Source organism: Lynx rufus, unplaced genomic scaffold, assembly GCF_022079265.1.
Source record: "Lynx rufus isolate CCGP_SWC_20201006 ecotype Redwood Valley unplaced genomic scaffold, mLynRuf1.p SCAF_19, whole genome shotgun sequence".
NCBI classification, from domain to species: domain Eukaryota; kingdom Metazoa; phylum Chordata; class Mammalia; order Carnivora; family Felidae; genus Lynx; species Lynx rufus.
In genome coordinates, this window is record NW_025814833.1 from 24,719,995 (window position 1) to 24,736,414 (window position 16,420).

Sequence of the window (16,420 nt, forward strand, 5' to 3'; positions counted from 1 at the left end):
CTTTCCTGAGGGATCGTCAGGGTAGGGAGTGTAAAATTACTCTCAGCTTTCAGTCTCCTTGGGGGACAAGACAAAGCCCTTTTCTTCTACTCACATTCTTGGTTCTGTAGAATGGAAGAGGGGCTTAAAATCAGATTTGGAGCTACCCCGGGCTGAGGTGATGTCTCTCCTAGAACAGAAGGTTCCCAAGGGCCTAGGCAGTTCCTCCCCTTCAGATTCGGGGCTCCTGGGGCAGACACCGCTTGTCGCCTAGACTCTCCTCAGGGCTGAGACGATGTGTCCCCCCAAACGTGCGGGTTTTCTTAGGTCTGGATATACAGCCTCCCCCCTCAGATCCGAGGCTCCTTGGGACAGGTGCACCACCTCGCATGCAAATTCCGGTTCCTCGGGACAGGCCCGCTTTTACGCGCCGATCAGAGGGCTCCTGGGGGCAGAGACCTCCCCTCCCGCTCAGATTCGGGGCTCACCGGGGCTGAGGTGGCGTCTCCCCTCAGACTCGAGCTCCCCGGGGTAGGGGCAGGGTCCCGTCCTCAGAGTGAGCTCCGGGGGACGGGAGCTGCATCTTGGCCTCCCTCCGCGTGGGAGAAGGGGCTGCAGGACCAACGGCCTCTCCTCCGGAGGGGGGCGGCCTCCCCTGAGGCCCTGCCCCCTTCGCGACAAGCCCGAGGTGTCCGGTGACCAAGACACTCTGAGCTGGGTGCAGGGTGCGGCTCAGGGCGTGGTCACCGGGGGCTACTTAGGGCGGCCCTGTGCGGGGACAGCGCGGAAGCCAGCTGCGAGGCGGCCGGCGCTCGGCGCGGGTCATGGCGTGGATTCTGGACTGCCTTTTCGCCTCGGCCTTTGAGCCCCTCCCCCGCCGTGGTGAGTGGGGCCCACCGAGTCGGGGGGCTGGGGCGCTCGGGCCCGGGGCGGCCGGCGGCTGCGGCCACCATCTGGGCGCCCTGGGGCTTGGCTCGCCGCCCCTTCGCTTCCCTTCCCGCTGGCTTTTAGCTAATTGTTCCTGGCTCAAGGGACTGCCCCGTCGAGGCCCCGCATAAATCACCAGCTTTGCCGGGAACTGCGAGCAATCGCGCTAATGGCCCGGCGGGACGCGGGGCGAGCGCGGGGGCGGAGTCGCTGGCTCCGCCGGGCCCGCGCCCGGAGACCTCGGAGCCCGGGGCCCGACGCGCCGTCCCGCAACCCAAGGGCCCTAAAGCCCCAAGGATGAACGTCCCGCGCAGGGCTGCCGGGACCCAGGGACTCCAAAGATGGGGCGGGGGAGGGGGTCCTTTTGACTGAAGCTTGTGCCTCGCATCCCAGTCCTAACTATGGAATATCAACATGGGCCCCCTTAGAGTCGTCGAATTCAAGCCCTTCATTTAAGAGATGGCGACACTGAAGCCCACAGATGGCGAAGGCCTGTCCAAGGTCATACAAGGAGGTGGCAGCAAACCTGGTTCTGCTGAAGCCCTGCCAACTGCCCACTGCCCCAAACTGCCTGGCGGCAGAGGCCTAGGGTCTTTAGCCTGGGTCTTTCCTTGGGTGCTTGAAATCAATGCGCGGTTCCCCTATCCCTGTGGAGCTGAGGACATAGGTGTGCAAAGATCACAGCACGAATCAAAACATGTGGGTGGCGTTTCACCCCTTTCCTGGAACTGCTTCTACAAAGTACATTTTGGAAACCGATTATTTTTTTCCTCCTTAAAATTTCAGGAGACTGATTTTTTTTCTTTTTGAGGTTTCCCAGGACCCCCACCCACACTGTCCTTCACTGCCCCTTGATAGGCCCCACCCCTTCCAGGCTGCCACCTGCCCCCACTGCCACCTGTTTCTCCATAGTCTCCACCTCCAAAATCTATATTGGTGAGAGTGCGTCATTGGTCACCAGCCATAGACCAAACCTGGGGCTGTCTCCTCTTTCCTCTGCCCCCTCAGAGGCGGGAGGAGAGGCAGGGGGAGGGTGGGCCTCAGCAACTTATTTCAGCAAAAACTTGTTTTTAGTTCTTTTCTGCCCTAGCACCCTGCTGAGAACCATCCCAGGAGTCTGACCTACTGCTAAGGGACTACAGCTTGCTTAGCAAATTCAAGTACAGTCTGGCAAGTCATAAGATCTCTGAGAAGGAAAGAAATATGCATACACAAAGAAAGTTTAGTTTTTTGTTCTGTATATTCTTTCAGGCTTATGTGATCCTGGTAAAACGATAAAAAGGCAGGGGGAGTTTTATGAATGCCTTTTAAGGCCTTATGCCTTAGGCACCCTATCTTCAAAAAAAGGGTACGGGGAACCATTCCACCCCTACCTGGCCTACAAGGTTGTGATGCGACTCCAATGAGATCAAGGATGCGAGGCTTCCTTTATGAATAGCCCCATTGAGAGGGGGTTAGTAACACACAAGGAAACCCACCCCCATCCAAAGATATCTATTAGAATTTGAAGGCTTTTCCCTAAACCAAACCCAAATCTATGTCCTTCTGGCCCCAGCACTGACCTTCATGATCCTTCCAAGGGAACAGTGCCAGCCCTCCCCAGTCCCCCACCCCCACCCACCCCTGTTCTCATCCAGGCCAAACTTCCCCAGTTCCTTCATCTGTTTAACATGTGACATGGCTGCAAGGCTCCTACCCATATCTAGCTGCTCTTCTTTGAACATGCTCCAAGCTGTGAATGCCTAGTGACCTGGCCAAAAGAGGATTTCCAGCTGTGCCCCTGTAAATATAGTCCTGGATGGCTGACTTTCCCTCATTTGGAAGCCTGCATTACACTCGTGGTGCACAGATATGTAGCCATAAATTACATACATACATGGACATTCCCACACTCACACATGCCCATGTACAAATCACGAATGCATAAACACACACACTTCAAATGCATGACATACTTTTGACACACAATACAATACACCCACATCATACATAAGCCCACCACACACAAATCCCACGTACATGCCACAGAGTTCATACAGATAGTTTATTTATATTGGAAATACTTTCAACTGAGGCTACCTTTCTATTTTTAAAGTAAACCCAAGTTCTTTTCAGAGTGTCCATTCTGTATTTAGTTGGTGTTTGAACCCAAGTGCAAGACCTTAGATTTGCTACTGAATTTCCAGTCTGGTAAGACCTGTCACATGCCAGAGACACACCGCTGCCCACACCAGCTCTGTGACTCATACAAGAGCAGCCAATATACGTGAAGTGCTTCCCAGATGCTGGGCCCTAGACTAAGTCCTTTACATATATGATCTCACTTAAGTCACACAACATTACTCTGAAATAAATAACTAGTCTTTGGGTACAGTTTTTTAACCAGGTAAGAATGAATTCATTGAACTCCCCCTCAGAAATGCTGTGCCACCTGGAGAGTATCTGTTAATATTCTGTAGGGCTATAATTGCCCTCGATGCCTCCCTTCAAATGTCTTCCAGAAATCCTCTGGAGTCAGAGGTGGGGGATATAGCTGGCCACTGACTGGAAAGAGAGGGGGAAGTATTCTAAATGTTCTTTCACTCACCCACCACCACCCCTGCTTTCCCAGGAGATAGTTGGTATGTCAGAGCCATCTTTTGAGGGTACGATGGACAGTGGATGAGCATCTGAAGGCATCTGCATGAGGCATCATTGAGATCTGGGAAGAACAGCGGCCCAGAAAGGTCTTCTTTCCCAGGGAAAGGGACAGCACGACTGACCCACTTGAAATTCTCTCTCCAGTTCACTTTTGGCATTGGATTTAGCCTCAGACAGTTGGACTTCTGTAAAGCAGCCAAAACTCTAAAGCTGAAGGGACCCTGGGGCCCACTTTACATACAAATTTGATCTTTTCTTGGAGATGGGACTCAATCAATTTGCTAAGACCGGACCTGGTTGAGCTGTAACAGGATTTTTTTCCAGAGCTGGGGCAAGTTTGCCAAAGCAACACCCCCATGCCCCTGGTCATGCTATCAGAATAGCACCCCCATTCACCAATGGCAGGACTTCCTGAAGTTCCTTTGTAAATCATTTGTTTGCACCTTCAAAGACATTTGTCCGCAAGGAAAAAAAAAACAATGTGGCGCTCTTGAGCTTAGGTTCCTGGGTTAGCCCACACTTTACACACCATGAGGATAAAATACAGAATCTGTGTGATGAAAACTGGCAGAAAATACTACTCTTGCAAAACATACCTCAGGCTCCAACAGTAGAGCTGACATTCATCAAGCTTAAATATCAAATGATGAAAAGTGCATCGGGCATTGATAGAGCAGGACACTAGGTCCCTGAGGTGAAAGCAACATCATTCTGTTCTTCACACTTACCTACTGAGACAACCTAAATGTCCAGTGGTAGTGGAATGGTTAAATAAACTATATGACACGCCACTTGTTAGATTAGTCTATAGTCATAAAGATGGTGTTCATGAAGAATATGTAGCGACGTGGGAAGAGTTATGGTTATAATTGGGTCAAGTATGCATTTTTGAGAGACTGGAAGAAAATTCAACAATGAGGTAAAGTAAGTGATCCTATTAAGCTGGTGGGATAATAGTTGGTTTTTTCCTGTTTCTTAAAATCTTTATCAAGTTTGTTTTCACATTACCCTTATAATTTAAAAAATGTTCTTAAAAGGGTCATACAAGGCCTATGATATGCAAATAGCCCATACAGTGATCTAGAAACCTACTATACGCTGTTCAATTCAAGAGATTTTTTCCTTCAAATTTTACTTTAAATGTAATGACTAGAGCAGGTCAGCCAAATGTGGTCTTCTCAGTGATCATGAAATGTCCTCTAAAATTGAGTGGGAAGAGGCAGAACTGGTTTGAGTCTCAGGCCTGCTTTTGTAGTGTTGCTGTGAGCAAGTTATTTAACCTCTCTTTAGATGATATAATAATACCTACATTTCCAGATTATAAATAATAATATTAATATGGTAATATCAATTACATTAAATACTCTCTATGGCTCAGGTATCAAAAGGTATGTTTTGTTCCTTCTCCAAATATTTACTACATACCAGTCACTTTACATAAGTGATCTCATTTGACATTCTTTACAACTCTCTGAGATAAGTATTATTATTTTTACTTTAAAGACAAAAGCTCAGAGAAGTTAAATAACTTGTTCACTGCCACACAGTAGCTGAGCAAGGATTACAGCCCCCTTCGGTATGATTTCAAAGCTTGAGTGACATTAAAAGAGATAACATTTGCAAAGCCCCTAGCACTATGCTGATACATAGCAGACACTTACTAGGTGGTCAGTATGATGTTGATGCTGTTCCCTTGCCCAGAGTCCAAATTCTGGTCTTTGATCTATTTGATTGCTTATAGATTCCTTTCTATGAAGAAGTGCACATTTCAACTGGAAGATGCAATGCAAATACGACCTGTGTTCTCATTGCTGGGACTCTGAGTCACTAGGAAATGATTTCTGTCTCCTTCTGGTAGTATCATTTGTTCTCACATGTATCAGCAGAAGTAGGTAGATGGCATGTTTGATGAGCCTTGGCAGCTACTGTCACGTCTCAAATACACCTCTTGAGAAACCACCACACGGCTTCCTTGGTGGAAGCAACCGGTAGGTCCCTGAACTCAGGGAAGCTTATTAAATTGGCCAGGGCCAATCCTAAACCCCTGCTTCAAGAGAGATGTGGTAAGGCTGACCCTTCATTGTTACTCCTGTAACTTCCCTCCTCAAAGCTGAGGAGGCTACAGGGCCTCCTCAGAAGTAGAGATGGGTAGGAGCTGGAGATATTTTTCTAAATTCCTAAATCCTCAGAGGGACTCACGAATAGATTGTCTTGCATGCTGGAGTCTAGGGTTAGTGAGGGCAGCATGCAGGATGAATAAGAGGGGTGAGGGCAAGGGAGTAGCTGAAGGCATCTTTCAGAGACAGGGAACACCTGGAGCCCAGCCTCTCAGAGTTTTTTGGCCTTGAATCTCAAGGCTTCTCTTCACTGTAGCCTCTTTATCCCTCCCTGGGATTATATCCACCCCCTACCTTCAACTTTTTCACCTTCTTCCCCTACCACTCCCTGCTTATATGCAGCTTTAGCTTGTAATGACTTGATTTTGTCTCTAGAGGGAGACAACAGCATCAGGGAGGAAAGGGCACATATTGGGGTCTTCTCTCACCTTACCATTTTTGGCAAAGGGTAGATTTTACTTTCCTTTAACTGCGAACAGATAAACAACGAATTGGAGCTGTATTTTAGGTGCTGCAAAGTATATCTCAGAAAAATACCCATCATCTTTCTCCTCGTCGCCCGATCTACTTCCCAACCTTGGTGGCTGCCAGAAAAAGGGTGACCTTTGAAACCTTTTTTAATGTCTAAGGTAGAGGTTAATAAACAAAACAAAACAGAAGTCGTGGGGGCAGTTTAGTCAGGAAATAGTTATGCTGTCATTCTCTTGAGTATAATGGCACATATTGGGGAGACAGGGTTGGGACTGGGTCTGCAGTGAGGGTTGGGGATTCAGGCCATAACTGGGTTGGGGGAGCAGTCCAGACAGTGGGCAGGTAGTTTGAAACTTTCCTGCATGGAGTATTATAACTGAAACGTTGGTCTCATTAACACTGACAAGAGAAACCGCAGAGTGAGAATTGGACTAAGGGTCCAGTTCTTCCTGGGCTGCATTAGGCTGATCAAAACATTGTCCGAAAAGAAGAGGGGCTATTTCAAGAGTGTCAGACAAACCAGTAATGAGGAAAATTGGCAAGTCAGTCAGTCAGCTTCAGTCTCTGAACAAAGTGGTTGAGACATTCTGAGGTATGTGATAAGGGTGGGGGGAATACAGAGAGGGAGGGAATTAACCTTTTCTTGTACATGTTAGGCATTTGGCTGGCACTTTCCATATTTTACCTCTTACAGACCTGAGCATTTCTAAGGCAGGTGTTAACATCTCCAATTTACAGATGAAAAAACTGAGAATCAGAGAGATGAAGTAACCTTCCCAAGATCACACAGCTAATAAGTGAAGGAGCTGGCCTACAAACTCAAAGCTGTCTTACTGCAAAGCTCCTCTGCCACCATAGGAAAAAAAAAACAAAGATTCTCATCTTTAAAGGGCTTTACTCTCATGGGGAAACCAAGATCCTTCTCCACAATAAAATTCACATTTGTGCCTTGCCACTACATATTCTTGTTGTTAGGATGAAAACAAGCAAATTTCTGTTTACATTTGAGAGTAATGGGGATTATTAATGCATTTTCCGTCTTTACAATTCCCCGTATAATCCTCATGTTATGAACTCCAAAGAGAGAGAGAGAGACATATAGTGGGGGATTTTAAGCTCCAAGTAGTGTGTGTGTGTGTGTGTGTGTGTGTGTGTTGGGATGGGAGGCAGGAAGAGAACCTTAGAAGCGGGAGAGCCTCACAGGAGTGACTCTCAGGAAGTGAAAGTGAAGCTGGTATATTCTGAGGTGTCAGAGAGACCCACAGCAGCACGAAAGCCAAACGCCTGGAACCAGATGCTGGGAGACACCAAAGTTTGCATCAACTGCTTGCATGGACTTACCAAAGGGCCTCAGCCAGTCTGTGCCCTGCGTGACTTAGACTGGCCTCTCCATTACACCCCCCCCCTTTTTTTTTCAAAAGGAGACTTTCTGGCTGCATATTAGTTTAAGCAATGCTTTTCCTGCCCACCCAGGATGAGGTGCTGACCCAGGCCCAGCTGGGGGGAAGCTTTATGGATGTTCCAGCTGCTTTTCAGCCGCACACCAGGCTCATTTGTGCCAGTTGAAAGGGCACAATAATAACAGTAGCAATTTAAATCGTGCTTCTCGCTTTCCCCCCTGAATAGTGGTGAAGTGACTCACCACAGCTGAATTGTCCCTCTCTAACCACCCCCTGACCTCTTTGCAGCAGTCTAGGCTGGTTCCCTGGGGGCTGAGCTGGAAGCTGTGACTGGCCTGACACCCCCCCCCATAAGTGTGTTTCCCCCAAATGCAATGTATTGTTTTAATTTGGATTTCTCATATGAGGCTGCTTGGAAGGCATTAGAGCAGCATGAGCCCCATTAGGCAAGCACAGTGCTCCCCCCCAATTCAGAAATACAAAATGGGCCATTCAGGAATCTTTTGGGGGGGAGGGGTCTGCTTGTTTTTCTATGCGCAGCTTGATGACTGTCCTGCTTGAAATTTACCGCATACCAACTTCTAGTGGTAATGCTTTAAAAATGGGTCTGGGGAAGCTGTGAAATCATTCCCTTACTCCATCCTGACCCCTCGCCTCTGTCCGCCTCCTCCATACCCAATTCCCAGGACCCCATGGCTAAAAAATGCTCATTCTCTGATCTTTCTTTCAGCACCAGGCTAAGGAGAGCTCCCAGAACTGGAGCTGGTGAGGTGCTGACAAGACTAGAGTAATTAAAGATTTTGAGGTGTCAACAAAGCAGGTAATTAGGTGGAGAAGGTATCAGCTGTTGGAGAGACAAAGAAAGTCATTATGCTGAGCACTCTTGGTGATGTCAGGAAACTCAAAAGAAAGATTTGTTGGGAAATGATACCGTTTGATAGGGACTTCAATGCCGAGCAAGGATCGGGGACCCTTGGTGAGGCTGCCTGGTATAGAAGAAAGTTTTAGGGAGCACAGCAAACCTGTGTTTAAATACTGGCTCTGCCTCCCTCTGGCTGTGTGACCCTGGGGAAGTTGCTTAACTACTCTGAGCTTGATGTGTGAGGTGTAAAATAGCCACAATCATAGCTCCACCTACCTCACAGGGTCATTGTGAGGACCCAAGGAGGTGATGCATGTAAGAGCACATCGTCCAAAGCCTGGTGCACAGTTAAGTGCTTAATGAGTGGTAACATTATTATTATGATCACTACCATTATTCTTACTCTATACCAGGCATTCTCTTCAGGAGCTCAGAGTTTAAAAGGAGAGGCCAATAATTGCAGTTATGTATGATCATATCATGAGAAGTATAAAGATTGTTAACTATGGTGGCTCAAGGGAGGGAGCCCTCACTTGGGAGGGAGGGGTACAGAAAGCAGAGAAAGTTTTTGACTCTTAAGTTAGGTCTTAAAAAAAGTAAGTAGGAATTTGTCACGAGGCCCAGGGTGAAAGGGATTCCAGGCAACTGGATCTGCCCACACAAAGGCAAGGAGGTGTGAAACAGCCAGGCCCAGAGCAAATAGTTGGGCTCAGCTAGGCAAGGGCTGGGATCTCCTCGGGGGAGGGGTGTTGGGTGAGTGACCAAGAATCTCTCCAGTTTATTCCCACCAGCCCCTGCACCGCGCCCTAGGCGCCCTACCTGGCCAATCACGTGCAGCGCTCTCCTCTTCTTTCCTCTAAGCAGCCAGGTAAGCTCACACCCTGCCCCAGCGGGCCTTGAGCGCACCAGCACGGGGCAGGCGGACCCAGACGGGGCAGATCAGGCCAGCGGGCGACTCTGCTCGGTTCGGGCCCCTACCGCTTTCCTCGTCCCAATCCTGGCGCCACGCCCCACACCCCCAATTAAAAACAAAAACCAAAACACCAAGCACACAGTCACTTGGATTCTTTAGACAACCCTGTTCTCTCACACACCATACCCGTACACTCAGGCGGCGACCCCACTCCAAAATACACACGGTATTCAGCCCTTCAGCTGAGCACATACACTACCCACTTGCGGCCCCACCACACACATGAACACATCACACCCAATGACATACACACCCCTCACCTTCACGCACAAGAACCTTTGAACATACATACCTTAAAGGCTCACATAAAGATCTCGCTCATGAACTCACTTACACACTATACACCACAACAAACACCACCCGTAAACTCACATTGGCACGGCACATCTAAGGGTAAATACACACCAAACACACATATACATATGAGCTTCAACAGGCACATACACACATATGCACACTGCACGCACATACACACTCACCACAGCACGACCACAAACCCCGGCAGAAACCATACATCGAACACACCTACATCCAGATCGCACCCACATAGTCACATTACAATCAGGCAGGAACGTGCAACCTACAAGCGTGCACACACAAACACTGCACAAACACACGCTCTATGTCCGAGAGCAAACCAAATACACTGCACACCAAGCACTCGGGCTAAAACATGCGCCGCGCACACACACCCCACACCCAGCCACACACTGAACGCACACACAGACGTACCGCACCCGCGCGCGCGCACACACGCGTACATGCATACATACATACACACACAGCCCGCCCCCTCCTTCCCTCCGGGCGGAAGAGAAGGGGGCGAGGAGGGGAGGAGGGGAAGGAAGGAGGGGGGATGGGCCAGAGAGGCGGTGCAGGCACAGACGCTCTTTTCCCTTTGACCTGAGTTGTTGCCCCCTTAACGCGCCCGTTCCCCATTCCCAAGAAAAGAGAGTTGAGTTGGGTCCGGGCCGGGTCCAGTCGCAGCCCCCGGAAAACTGGAAGGTCGGGGGAAATCCGCCCGCGGGTGGCGAGCGCGAGGGTTCGGCGGGGACCTTGCTTCGGAGTACAATCGACCCCCCGGGGAGGCTCCTCCTCCGGCACCCTCCCCCGGACCCCTACTCCGCTTGACCTCTGCCCCTCCAGCGGGTGCTTTTTCCTCCCCTCGCTGAGACAGTGAACAACTGTGAAGAGTGGAGGGCTTTATTGGTTTCAAGAAGTAAGGAGTTTAGATCTGCAGAGAAGCTTTTTGCGAAACCTGCCCTAACCTAGCTTGAAGACTTCTCTCAATGGAGAACTCATTATTTTGCAAAGCAACTGATTTTCTGCATAAAAATCACTGACCCCACGCTGGACACATAGTAGGGCGTCATAAATGTTCCTTCTTCCCGTTTTTGTCACCAAATCTGGTAGAGCTATCTGCAGCCCCGCACCAGCCCGTGACAGCTGTTGGGCGATCGGTGAGTTTTTTGCTTTGTTTTGCTTTTTCTTAGCACACAAGCCCTCCTGAGAACAGCAGCCAAGGCAAGGCCAGGAAGCCACCGGCCGGCCGCAGGGGGCGGTAGAGTCGCCAAAGGCTCTTTGCACTCCTGGCCCCGTAGCACCCACCCCCCCTGCCCCCGCGGGAAACTCTGAGGTCCCCTCCTACTGTAGCAGGCTACAGGGGTCACTCCCGAAGGCTCCGCGGCCAGATGACCATCTGGCTTCTGTAGCCTGCTTTCCTCCTTTCTGTTCAGATGGACAGCGAGTGGAGGATTGGTGGAGGAAGAGGATACCTGCCCCCTGCAGCGCATTGTGTAAAGTGCCATGCCAGCGGAAGGCTTCCCTCGTTTCAGTTCGAATCCCAGCTCCGCCACTTCGTAGCTGACTAGCTTGGCAAGTCACTGACTTCGGTCTGCGGGGTTGTTGTGAAGTTGAAAGGAAACACATGTAAAGTACTTATTCCAGTGAAGATCTGGAAGACCTCCATTCCTTTTCAGTGCCTCCCCTTCTCCCCAACTCTAATGAAAGATAAAGATTTGAAAGTGGGAAGTAGGGAATCAGAGGGAGGGATATACGGCCACTAGATGATGCCCCCAAGCCCGGTTAAAAAGGCAGAGGAGGAACAGGGGTTCAGTTAGCAATCAATTATTTAAGCAATGTTCTGTGTTTAAGGGAAACGTTTGCAGCAGTGGTTTTAGTGATGCCACTTGATAGTCACAAGACAGTCCAGGTCACAACCCCTGTCCTTGGGGCTGCAGTGAAGCCCTTCTCTCCATCACCTCCATTCCTCACAGGTACTTCTTAATTTACTTCTCCCTGCATTCTTTTCTCCCCCTTTCCAAGTTGCCACATTACGGTTTTTTTTTTTTTTACATTTGTGGTGAACACTCATTGGGTTCCACTCCTCCTACCTTATGTCTCATCAGTGCCTAGCACAGTGCCAGACACAGCACTGTGGCTGTTTACATGTGGCAAAGAGATGTCCTGGGTAAACTCTTCTGGAAACACTGTAACTTGAGTGTATACCTTCGGAGTTATCATACGGAATCTGGAGCGAGGACTCCAGTAGTGGCACCCCAGGCACTGTGGGGATGAGGTAGTAGCTTTAGGGTAGGGGTTATTCCTTTCCTCCTGAAAGCCCTCCCTCTGTAAGCCTGCCTGGAAGGGTGTTGTTCCACTGCGGCTAAGGCTTCTGCAGTCAATTAAGAAGAAAGCCTCTTTCCTAGAGGACAGAGGCCCTGGCCAATAAGAGGGTGAGTCACTGTCTCAGAGTTGAGCAGAAGAGGTGGCGCTAAAGTGGCAATGAATCAGTCCAAGATGGCAGGGGGAGATTACCTGAGTGATGGTGAGCAGGGGGATGAAGCCAAAGCCTGAGCCCTTGGAGCTGGGGCTAAGTGATAGAGTCTCTATATACAAATGCATACAGTCAGCTCCTAACCCACCTCCTCACTTCCACTCCAGCCAAGTCCCCACGGATAGCCCTGGCAGCCTTCTTAGAGGAGGAAGTAGAGTGGAAAGCACCCTTCTTGGGGAGGGTGTTTGGGTTACCTGGGTTCCAATCCTGACTCTGCTACTTGCTATGTGATCTTGGGAAACTCTTTTCCTTCCTGTGCCCAACACCAGAAGGAAGTTAAGGGGGCAAGGGGCTCTGTGCCAGGCCATGTACTAAGTACTTTACTGATGTTATTTCACACACTCTTCCCCACAGTGCTATAGGGTGAGCATTTACTGCCCTATTTTGCAGTTGAGAAAACTGAGGCTAAGTGATATTTAGTGACTTACACCTTCTCACTAATGTGTCATGAAGTACTTATGTATTTATGCCACCAAGGCAGTCACTGTAACCCAAACCAACAACCCGCCGCTTTTCTGCCTAATTTGGCTCCCTGTGTACTCAGGTTCAAATCATGTCTTCCAACTGCCCCCAACACTGACCTGTGCTGCTTTCCTGGCAAGGTAGTTGGCTCTCTGAATGGGTTTCTCTTTTCATCTTCTGTGACACCCACCCACCGGCAACTAAAATCTTTCCCTGGTATATCAATCTAAGATCCCACATTAGAAAGCAAGCATCACCAGAAAGATGTCCCCCAATATCAGTGCCATGTCACAAACGTGTGGGGAATGGCTGCAGGATGCTGCAGTGAGGAAGGGGAGCAGAGCTGCAGGGCCAGAAGGAGGGGCTGCAGAAAAATCCAACAGGGAAGAGAGAGAGAGAGAGAGAGAGAGAGAATGCCAAGGACAATTTGGACCAGCCTCAAACTGCTGCTCCCTCCCTTTCTCCCCCTCTCCTGATCTGGTGCTCTAGAATGTATAAAGGGGCAGTACCCAGCCCATTTTCAGCAGGAGGAGAGGGAGAGATCCTCTTCTTCAATGGAAAGGAAAACTGCCCTGAGCATTCAAATTACATTCCTGTGTTGGGTAAGATTTATTGAATTGCTGTAGGGGGAGGGGTGGGGGGAGGAGGAGGAGGAGGAGGAGAGGGCATCTTCCTGGTCGTGATGGTGGCAAGGTGGTACTTCAAGTGAAAAGAGCGCCACCAGTGCTGCAGCTCTAGGGCCAGAAGCTCTCTCTCTTTGCTAGGGAATAAGAGAGACTTGGCCACTGGGCTCCTGGACCTCATTTCCAATGCAGGTCCCTAAGAGCCACATCCCAGAGCCTTTGGGGAATAAGTCCTTGTCTCCCTGGGCTGCCCCAGTATCTGTGTTTGCCTGGAGTCAACAGTTGCCCTCTTTCCTGTCCCCTCCCTTTCCTTCCTTGTCTCCTTTGCCTAGGCTTTGCTTCCCGCTCCTTCTTGCCAGGTTCACCCATAGACTCTGGCATTTTTGACTCTCCTCTTTCTTTTCCCTTCCTGTCCCTCTGCAAGTCAACAACAACACCCTCCCTTTGTCTATTTACTTTGTCCAGAAGAGGAGAAAATCCAATTGGGTGGGGGTGTAATTGCATATTTGAAATTCTCCCCACTTGAGAGCTTGTGTTTATAACCCTGCATTACCTTTGTTGCATCAGATGAGAATATTTAGTACTTGTGAATAATATATTTTTGCTTGGCTGAATAGTGATTTGTATATACCATTGCTGGGCTGCAGATGAGAAGGGAAGCAGTTTTTGGAAGAGGTATTAGAAGGTAAGATGGTTTGGACAAGTGTGGATGCCTTGTGATTTCACCAGGTGCCAAGAAGATAGAAAAAGAAAGGTGAAGACTATAGTTTGTGTGTGTGTGTGTGTGTGTGTGTGTGTGTGTGTGTGTGTTGCAGGGTGGGAGGTTACTGAGACCATTCTCATCCAGGTGGGTAGAGGACTTTGTGAAGTCAGCTTCTGTTTGCCCTTGCACTGGTCTTTGAACAAAATGATCTTTTTGTCTCTGAATCTTCAAGGGCAGAGGTCCTGGACACGATGGGAAACAAGGAGCCAGAAGAGTGAGGCAAGGAGAGGAGGAGGGTGTTCCCTGTGCACTCCCTGTGTGCAAGGGGCCAACAAGAGATGTTCCGTGCCCTCCAGTGCCATACAAAACAGGGCAGAAGGGAAGCAATGAGGGGTAGCAAAAAGTGTGCTGAGCTGGGATCCAGGAGTTCTGGGCCTTCTTCTTGGCTCTGCCACTAATTATCTCTGTCTGCCCTTTGGTAAGTTTCCTAGCCATCTAACCCCCCACCTCTGCCTTTCTTTCACCTGTAATGTGAGATTATGTGGCATGGCCAGGGGAGGGGATATTTGCAACACTCAGAGGAAAGGATCCTTGGGCTGAATCTTGAAGGAGAGATCAGCGTTGAACAAAGGGAGAGAAGATTGTGGGGTACAGCAAGAAACAGTGGGAGTAGCCCAGGGAATTTAGCAAACAGGTATGCGTAAGGCACTGAGCTGGCTGCCGCGTGGAAAATTGCTATGAATCACCCCTGCCCCACCGGGGAAGGCTTTACAGAGAGTGGGGGAATTTGAGCGGCAGAGCTAAGCGCTCGCAGAGCCTGCAGCTTGTCCCAGGACGGGCCGTGGCCGCGCCGAACGACTGACCAGCGGGTCTCGCAGCCACTTATTCCCTGGCCGGACCAGGACAGTCGCCAAGAGGTAGTGCTTGGGCAGGGCTCCAGGGGCCTGAGTGCAGCCCACTGAGGGGTTAGAATGGGAGGTGAGGGCTCTCCAAGCGGAGGACCCGACGTGAGGGAGGGAGGGAGAGGAAGCCCTTGAGTGCTGCACAAGTTCCAGGTTTTCGCGTTCAGTGCTCAAACCTGCAGCACGCGAGCAAGATTTAATGTTTCGAAATCTCGGGGGAGAGGTAACTGAGAGCGGTCTTTGCGCGCCGCGGGGCTTTGTTTAACTTTGCAGCTTCTGCGCTATCTCGAGCCACACAAGGGTGAGACGCGCGTGGCGCACCCCAGCCAGAAGGCCGTGCTCTGCAGCCCGGTGGCAGCCGGAGGCCCAGGACCAGCCTCCAGAAGCCGAGGGTGCAACGTCCGCGCCGCCCCCGCTCCACCCCCTCTGCGGTCACCGAGCTAGGGGTCAAGGGCAGAAGGTCCAGCTGGGGCTCCAGGAGCAGGAGATGGGAAGACCTGCTTAGACCCTCCACACTATGGTGCCCTTAGACCTGCGGAGGGGCGAGGGGCGCTCTCTCTTCCCAACTGTGGTCAGAGGCAGTGTGGCCCCTGTCCTGGAGTTGGCGAAGTCCTGTAGAAGTATCAAGGACTCTGAAAAATTGATAGCTGTGTTTCTACGGTGCTCTTAGATAAACAGGATAATAATAAATTACGCCAGTTGTGTTTGGGCTTGGAGATGGTCTCAGATTTTCCCAAGGCCACTCAGCTGCTTAGTAACTAGGCAAGCTTCCTGACTCCTGGTATAGGTTTTTTTTTTCTTTTTTCACTGCATCACAGCCAAGACAGTGACCTAATTTTGAAGAGGGGACAGATAGGTAGTTAGACAGACAGACATTGATATTTTTTTTAATATGGTTATTTTAATGTAGTTTTAAAATACCATTCATAGCATGACAACTACCTGGGAAACATCTCCCACAGCCCCAATTCTCTATGACAGCCACTCAGACAGGATTTAGAAGAAGAAAACTGGCAGAAATTGGATGCTTGTTGGGGGAAGATGCAATCAAAGGAGAAGAGAATCAGGTGGGGGTGGGGGAACAAAGATGGGGAAGAGGTAGCTGTCAGCACAGATTGTGAGAACAACTTTATTCTAAAGGTTTCCTTCCTAGGCATCTGTCCAGATAGTTTGGGGGAGTGTCCCCATTAGTTCTCTGATGCCCAGTCTGGAGAAGCCCCAGCTGTGGTCTGCAGGTACAAAGTCTTGTTTCCCTCCTTCTCTCTGTTGTAGCGAATACATTCTCTGTGTGTGTGTGTATATGTGTGTGTGTGTGTGTGTGTGTGTGTGTGTGTGTGTATAAAATGCATATGCGAAAGAGCTTGAGGATGTCTGTGAGAGTGAATGTGGGTGTCTGAAAGGGAGTGTGCCTTAAAGAGGGGGGCTTGAGGTGGCAGGGATGTTGAAAAGAAGGGAAAAACGAATCAGAGTTTACTGAAAACCCACAGCTGAGTAAGGGTCTTCTTAGTGCTAGTGGACCTGAGGA

At 49.8% G+C, this 16,420-nt stretch overlaps 1 protein-coding gene across 1 annotated transcript in view; it reads left to right on the plus strand.

Annotated features, from left to right (window-relative positions):
• Positions 1 to 803: 803 nt before the first annotated feature.
• Positions 804 to 16,420, plus strand: part of ARHGAP36 (Rho GTPase activating protein 36) — a 29,876-nt gene continuing 14,259 nt past the window's right edge. Inside the window, exon 1 of the mRNA XM_047081772.1 lies at positions 804 to 861. Within this exon, the coding sequence (XP_046937728.1) occupies positions 804 to 861 (58 nt within the window). The remainder of the gene's footprint in view (positions 862 to 16,420) is intronic.